The 8,574-nt window shown below is 40.7% G+C and overlaps 1 protein-coding gene across 1 annotated transcript; it reads right to left on the bottom strand.

The window, feature by feature from the left end:
• Positions 1–467: 467 nt before the first annotated feature.
• LOC124641154 (tubulin beta-1 chain) lies at positions 468–6,780 on the bottom strand. Its single transcript, XM_047179146.1, has 2 exons — positions 6,603–6,780; positions 468–2,262 (listed from the first exon to the last, which is right to left on the bottom strand). Exons 1-2 carry the CDS (start codon positions 6,657–6,659, stop codon positions 976–978), a joined length of 1,344 nt encoding a protein of 447 aa, XP_047035102.1. The 5' UTR covers positions 6,660–6,780; the 3' UTR covers positions 468–975.
• Positions 6,781–8,574: the final 1,794 nt, after the last annotated feature.

The following is an 8,574-nucleotide window of genomic DNA, read 5'->3' on the forward strand; positions in this document are numbered from 1 at the left end:
CCATGTGTTACATGGTGTCTCAACTAGCTGGGGTAGTGTACCTAATTATTTATTCCTGAATGTGGTGCTAAAGCAGTACTGATAATTCGAATGGGTTATTCCCGCTCGGTAACACCCTTTCGTCAACACTGTTGACGATCGGGAAAAAAAGTTTCGTTCGTTCAGTGTCCATGAATGCTGGTTTTTATTTTAAAAATATGGAAATAAAATGACATGCGATTTTTTAAATGTTTTAATGGATTATGTAAGATCTTTTAAAACACAATTAACTAGAAAATAAAAAAGTGGCCTTATCATGTGCATAATAACCATTTTACGCTAAAATAATAAATAGCGTTTGTCAACACTGAACGAACGAAACTTTTTTTCCAGATCGTCAACAGTGTTGACGAAAGGGTGTTACCGACCGGGAATAACCCATTCGAATTACCATGTCCAGGTAGAGGCAAGGAAATAAAACGAAGCCATTAAAATCATTGTAGTTTTATTACTCACTGGAATATAATAATTAAAAACCTTTGATCGATTTCGAAATGTTGTACTAGCTTCTTAGTAAAAAAGCCAATGAATAACACATTATTTGAACAGTATCAAACGAAGTATTAAAATTAAACTTAGGCATTAAAAAATAGTTCAGCCTTATCAAAAAAAGATCTTTTCCTTTGTGTCATCAGTGTGTCGACAGCACTGCGCTGGTGGTCAGGCGAAGGGCCCACGTCGCTGGGGGAACCTGTTTACAGCCATAAACATCCGAGAGTCGCCCTTCGGTCAAGGAAAACACACACACGGGAATGTAGACGCGACGTCACCAACGTGTAGGAACGTCCTACGTAACATAAATAAGTCAACGACGGTACAGTTACACGGAAATACTAATGCAAATCAAAAGACGTCCCGTGCGACACGCCGGACGCTCGGATAAGGAGCGGGGGGGAGGTGTTAGGGGGAGCGGGAGGGGTAGTTGGGTGTGAGTGCTTAGTTGTCTTCGATCTCCTGCTCCTGCTCCTCGTCGAACTCGGCGTCCTCGTCGGCGGTGGCCTCCTGGTACTGCTGGTACTCGGACACCAGGTCGTTCATGTTGCTCTCCGCCTCCGTGAACTCCATCTCGTCCATGCCCTCGCCGGTGTACCAGTGCAAGAAAGCCTTGCGCCTGAACATAGCGGTGAACTGCTCCGAGATGCGCTTGAACAGCTCCTGGATGGCGGTGGAGTTGCCGATGAACGTGGCTGCCATCTTGAGGCCGCGAGGTGGGATGTCGCACACGGCGGTCTTCACGTTGTTGGGGATCCATTCCACGAAGTATGACGAGTTCTTGTTCTGGATGTTGAGCATCTGCTCGTCCACCTCCTTCATGGACATGCGGCCTCGGAAGATGGCGGCCACGGTCAGGTAGCGGCCGTGGCGCGGGTCGCACGCCGCCATCATGTTCTTGGCGTCGAACATCTGCTGCGTGAGCTCGGGCACGGTGAGGGCGCGGTACTGCTGGCTGCCGCGAGATGTCAGGGGAGCGAAGCCGGGCATGAAGAAGTGCAGACGTGGGAACGGCACCATGTTGACAGCCAGCTTGCGGAGATCCGCATTCAGCTGGCCAGGGAACCGCAGACACGTCGTCACGCCGGACATGGTCAGCGACACCAGGTGGTTAAGGTCGCCGTACGTGGGTGTGGATAGTTTGAGCGTGCGGAAGCAGATGTCGTATAATGCCTCATTGTCGATACAGTAGGTCTCGTCTGTGTTTTCTACTAACTGGTGGACTGATAGTGTGGCGTTGTAAGGTTCTACTACTGTGTCTGACACTTTGGGCGAAGGTACAACTGAGTATGTGTTCATAATTCTGTCGGGATATTCCTCTCTGATTTTGGAGATAAGAAGTGTGCCCATTCCGGAACCAGTGCCGCCGCCGAGCGAGTGTGTGAGTTGGAAACCTTGGAGGCAATCACATGACTCTGCTTCCTTGCGTACGACGTCTAATACTGAATCGACTAGTTCGGCTCCCTCGGTGTAGTGACCCTTGGCCCAGTTGTTGCCGGCGCCGGACTGACCGAACACGAAGTTGTCCGGCCGGAAGATCTGTCCGAAGGGGCCCGAGCGCACCGAGTCCATGGTGCCGGGCTCCAGGTCGACGAGGATGGCGCGCGGCACGTACTTGCCGCCGGAGGCCTCATTGTAGTACACGTTGATGCGCTCCAGCTGCAGGTCCGAGTCGCCATGGTAGGCGCCGGTGGGGTCGATGCCGTGCTCGTCGGAGATGATCTCCCAGAACTGAAACAACCATGAAAAACTTATTAACATTGAGATAAAGTATGAAGATGAAATAAAATTACAATGAAGTATAAGTGCGAGGTGAATAATCTATTAGCACAAGGCGTCGGCGCGGCGGTGTGTGCGTAGGATGAGTCACGGTCGCCCAGGCGACGGGGTTCGCAACAAACTGCGGCTCCCGAGGCGTCGCCTCGACATTAACATATTTACGAGGTCGATATCGATCCAGCCCACTACCATAAAGGTACATCAACGATTTAAATCACGTCTTAAACCGATGAATAAGTATAATTGCAGCAAAAACATTATGGCCGCCCACTTTCGTGTTTATGTCATGTTGCCTTAAAAGAGGAGAGCGCGAAGCAAGTTTCTCGTTTGGTCTGACAGCTTGTCGAACTATAAATCAGGCGGGTCGGGGTTGCTGTGCGCGCACCCAGCCCGGCTAACACGAATAAACGTAATTCTTGATATAAAACACAAGTCATCCATTAACATTGCCGCGAGATTTTATCGCGAATCAATTGAGAGGCTTTCTAGGTAAATGAAACTCGCGCGAATAGAGAACGGCCGATAAGATCGGTTGTTGACTCATTCGTGGCGAGATTATAATGTACAAAGAAATAATATTTTTAAACAGTGCAGTCACGTAACGCTTTAGTCATGGCTACTTTTCAGAGGCCACCAATGGTAACAATAGGCAGTATTTTCGTCTGAAAAACCGGCCAAGTGCGAGTCGGACTCGTGCACGAAGGGTTCCGTAAATTACAGTTAAATCAACCTATCTCAAAAACTATAAGAGATACTTTGATCAAACCAAAAATCGTTGAAAGAGTTAATTAGCATGCATCACCTCTATTTTTTTTAGAATTTTATACCCCGTAGTTATAAAAATAGAGGGGGGGGGACATACTTTTTACGACTTTGAGAGCTGATATCTCAAAAACCGTTCACTTTATGAAAAATGTTTTTTAGAAAACTTTATATCATTTTAAAAGACCTTTCCATTGATACCCCACACGGGTATGTACATCGAAAAAAAAAAATTTCATCCCTCAGTTACATGTATGGGGGGCCCCACCCCCAATTCTTTTTTTTACTATTTAGTGTCATATTTTTGTAGCGGTTCATACAACACATATTCCCATCAAATTTCATCACTGTAGTACTTATAGTTTCCGAGTAAATCGGCTGTGACAGACGGACAGACGGACAGACGGACATGACGAAACTATAAGGGTTCCGTTTTTGCCAATTTGGCTACGGAACCCTAAAAAGGACCTTAGTGCTTACTAAACACGCAAGACACCGCCGCGCCTTTTAGGATAGATTGCGATGACGACATTTTGATACTAAACCGAGCCTGTATTCTTATTTCTTTTGTGAGTATTTTAAATGCAGAATTCTATATAATTTATCATGTAAGAGATATCTTGTTGTAAATATTACCTTTTATCAGTGTTATTATCGTTATCATATCAACATAATAGGAAATCTACATAGGAACTTTCTTGGAAGTCTTTAAAATTGAGTGTTCGTCATATTGGTGGACGTGATGCGATGGTGCACACCACGACTTCATCAAAACGATATATTCTAGCGCCTTGTTGGTGGGCACATATGTAGGACACATCATGTACCTTCATTGAAGCGCATAACTAACGAAGCTTGGTAGTATTAAGTTATATGGTCTGTTAAAAACCGATTCATATTTTTTTATCGCCGGAAAGTCTGTCGATCGATACGTAGATCACGCTACAAAAAGCGGGTCACAGCGGAAGACGTGGCGGGATTGGCTTGGCTTGTAAAATCACAGACTGGCACGGAGACAGTTGCGTGTCGCTAACAATTACCGTCTGTGACATGCAAATAACTAAGAAAGTTTAGAAAAGTACGACTTGTTAGCATTTAGGTACAACAATGAATGGCTTTGATTATTTTATGTAACCTATATTATTTCGAAAACTTCTTTAGTTATTAAACAAAAAATATTTTCAGTGTGTTCAAAAACATACTGGCTGCACTTTCTCAAAAGTGGTTCACGCGTCTTGAATGAAAGAAATGAATTTAATTCCACTGCACGATGTCTATTCGAAGTTTGGGCATTTTGCCAGAAGCTGGAAAAAGCGCTTCCGACGGCTATCACGTATTCAATATAGCAATATACCTACGTAGGTAACGCGTTGACAATTTGGGAAGAAGGTAGCAAGTCAGTTTGGGAAACCATTTCTTTTACCTCTTCTCAAGAATATACAGTGTGTATGCTGCCTATGTGTGTATGCTGTCTACGTGTGTACCTATGTATCATCTTACAGTCATGAGAAAAGAATGTGAATTTCAGGAATACACTACTAACCCACTGAAAATAAACATGATACATTATTTGAATCATATCTAGGTATATACTATACTTTAGTATCAGTTTCATAAAGATAGGCGGAATACGTAGGAGTTGTACCTACGTTAATGATTGATATTGCAATGTGCACTAATTGGCGATCAAAACATCTCGAAAATTCTACAATTCTTTTAATTGTTTAATTAGGTACTTGATTGTTTACTGTAGATCTAAATGCAAGTTGACTTAGTTTAACTAAATTACGTTTACAAATCCAATAGCAATCATTCAATTAGGTGTATTCATTAAACAATTGGTTTAACCACGTGTTTTATCCAATCAATCCTATTAAATTAAATGCTATCTATCTCTGACTGGCCGTGGATTAGAGTTATTTATTTGTCAGATTATCTTCGAATTAGGTCAACAATATTTCCTTTTTCCTGAGTTAAGCATTTGTGTAGGAGTTAGGAAACGTAGGAAGATGGGTCTATTGTTCTTGTTTGTTTGATAGAACCCACCATAACGACGGTAGTTATGCAAGTAATATTTTGACTTTTGTCAAAGACCATTCATGTTTTGTCAACAAAAAAAGTTTATCACCAAGTTATACCTATCATGTACTCAAGACTAATAAGGTAAGATTTGCCTGTAAAGCTAACTAGATGCATTTATTAAATCCAATCAAGACTTCAAAGAGACTAACATCAAAAGAGTGCCTGATTTCGAAACAAACGTCTCTGGATAGTTATCTAGTCGTAAACTTGCTCCACGAACATGTGCTAAGCCGTGCTATTTCGGCGACTACGGAAGAGCACCGGTCATCGAACTATTCTACCACGGTAACTGACGCAGCCTATTTAAATTTCATAATTAACTTTTTGCAGAACGCGCATGAAATTAAAACTCGGCAATTAACTATGTGCGAGCTTTTTATTAGCTACTAGTTTTAATGTGATGAAGTAAAGGAAATAATAATTGATGTACTCTTGGCAATATTCTCAGTTGTTTTGTTTACTAATTATTTAAATGTGTTTACTGTAATCAGCTCGCCGAATTAATAATATTTGGAAAAAGAACTCGACTTCTAAATAATTGAGCATGTTCAGGATACAAAAAAAAACGTCCGCGGCAGCTGGCGTAACATTTGGCGGATCCCGATCCCGTAGCACCAACGGAAAGGACTCAAATTTCGAACGTTACAAACGCAGGCCTACGATTGGCTGGCCCTTATCATGGGACGCGGTCCGGCAACCTTGAACGGGGATCCAAACATACTCGCCCTTTATAACGGTTTTTTTTTTTATGGCGGGAACTTACCTACTAGACTACAAAAGATTAAAATGCTATTGTATTAGCAGTACACTCATTGTTATAGCAAAAGCGACGAACAACTACCTAGGTATGTGGAAACAATATTGAATTCCTTTGTCTAAAATAGGTATGCGGCATACCGGAACACTGACGTTCCAGTAAATCTTGTAAAGTTCATGATACAGAGCCGTATATTCGAGAAAAACATTACAACTATTCGCGAAATTCATGCGAAACTCGATAATCCAAATCCGTAGTGCATCCGCCAACCGGCAAATAACACGTGGAAGTCGGCGACAGACGACTTCAAGAGGCCTACGTATCGATCGATAGCTACCCGAATTCACTGGGTGCGGCTTTCACCAACTCGTCTTTTACATAATATTTACACGATAAATGATGACGTGACTATATGAATGCGAAAGTCATCAGAAAATTGACACGATACTACATCGACGCACGAAAAAAAACGCAAAGTCCATAATCCGCGGCCACACCCACTGACTCTAAAATATGACAAACACTCGGCCACCGTTAATTGAACACAATTTAGATCTTATTTGCGAGAATTAGTAAAGGAAACAGTTGTCAATTGTTTCATTTTTCGAGTCGTGGCGTGAGGCCGGCGTCACAAAATGCCGGCCGCTAAGCGCACGTTCGAAATTAGATATTACAAAAACAAAAGATTTACCTTGGCTCCAATCTGGTTACCGCATTGACCGGCCTGGATATGCACGATTTCCCTCATTTTGTTTAATATGAACTTAGTTTACTTAGTAACTATAAAAATTGTTTTCTGCTCCGCACGCACCACGTACTCTCGTGGTCGCTTGAAGAATAATTTTGTTCCGTTTCGTCCGATCGACCTAGGCTACGGATGCGCCAGTGCTGTAGTTATACCCGTCGTGTTATATATCGATAAAATATGACGCATTGCGACACACTTTCGAGTGTGAGGGAAAATTGGGTGTTTTGCGGGGAGAGGTTTATTTTTAAAATAGTTATGTTAAAATTCATTAGTTTTTTTAATGTAACTAAACAAAACACACCCTTACGCTACGGTTAACATTTTTGAAGAGGGAGGGGAAAATTAAAAAGTACTATTCTTTCACTCCTAGGTACCCATTCAATATTTAGCATATAGCCTTTATTATTTTTGACATATTATTTTTTTTAAAAACACATTATGCCTAAGATAGATACCTGCTGCTAACGAAAGTTGGAAAACCAGCTTCTAGTGAAAAAAACACGCTCAAATATATAGTGGTAAAACTTTAAAAACTTACTTAGGAATCGACTTCATGTATTGTATTTTCTCTGTAAGTCAAATCATTTATTTCATTTAGGCCTTTCCAAGCAATAAGTGCTTACGTCAGAAATTATAAATAAGGATGATTCTAGTTGCCCGTTCCAAAAGTAGCTTCCCATGGAAAAGAACGGGCCAAAAACTTTTTTTACAACATAATTGGTATTACATTTGGTATGTATTGATACATACGATAATAACGTAAAAAAAGAAGTGTTTACAATATTTTAAGGGTTGACTCTGAGAAAGTTACACAATGCAAGTTGGACTAGGAATTAGTTTCAATATTAGCTTTAATATTAAAATTATTATTTATTATTATGAAAACTAATTTAACGAAGTTAATAACTTAAAGAAACCAAGTTATATAAAGCAAAAAAATGAAATAAAAAAAATAATAAGAACAAAAACATTAAGGAGTACAAAGATATTCCCAAAAAGCCTGCCTGTAAATAGAATGGAATGGGATGGAAGTGATAAGATAGAAAATATTTTGAAAACAAATGTCTAAAACCGTACCTACTTATAACTCCACTCTTGCTTCGGTGGTTAAGAAGTAGTAGACCAACAGCTAAAGATTCATATAATACCCTAAATATTGGTTAACTATCTTCTTCTCGCGTTTCTGACGGACTGTCATAATCTGTCTGCCCTTACTCCAACGCTGTTGGGATCGGCTGCCAGAGTAACGGATGCAGCTGAGTACCAGTGCTAAACAAGGAGTGACTGCCTATCTGACCTCCTCAACCCAGTTATTCGGGCAAACCAATACCCCTTGGTAAGACTGGTTGTCAGACTTTCTATCTCCCGACCCGTAAAGACTGCCAAAGATGTTCAATGGAGCCAGTACAGTTATAATTATAATCACACTTCAGTTTATGAAGCTTTTTGGAACATAATTAATTTAATGATCGATAGATCCACGTGACTTTGACATAACCATGAGCACTGTTAGATTACTAATTAAAAAAGTAACAAACCAATCAACAAACAAATATTTCTCTTAAATAGTCTTTAGTCAGATTTTTAGTTTTATATTATGACTTGATCTATAAAAAGGATCTAAGTTATAAGACGTTATGTAAAGTATACGTTTTAAGTGTACTGCCTTTTTATGTAAAAATAAACTATATTTATCATTTATGATTTTGTCACCATTACATAAACATAATATGTACCAATAATAATTGCAAAGTAGTAGTTTATTTTTATAACTATCGATATGCGTATATCGATACTTGAGCAGCCCAACAATTTACAGCTGCTCTCCTATTGGTGGTTGTATGATATCGACATGGCTGCCAACTTCACAAAAAAATATAATTGGCGTCCCATTTTATAGTTCGGCCATTCAGAG

Source organism: Helicoverpa zea, chromosome 22, assembly GCF_022581195.2.
Source record: "Helicoverpa zea isolate HzStark_Cry1AcR chromosome 22, ilHelZeax1.1, whole genome shotgun sequence".
Lineage (NCBI taxonomy): Eukaryota > Metazoa > Arthropoda > Insecta > Lepidoptera > Noctuidae > Helicoverpa > Helicoverpa zea.

Bases quoted from the DNA above. Each gene is read 5' to 3' on its own strand.
- LOC124641154 (XM_047179146.1), bottom strand. From the start codon at position 6,659: ATGAGGGAAATCGTGCATATCCAGGCCGGTCAATGCGGTAACCAGATT. The intron at 2,263-6,602 runs GTAAATCTTTTG...TGGTTGTTTCAG, and splicing joins GTAACCAGATTGGAGCCAAG to TTCTGGGAGATCATCTCCGA.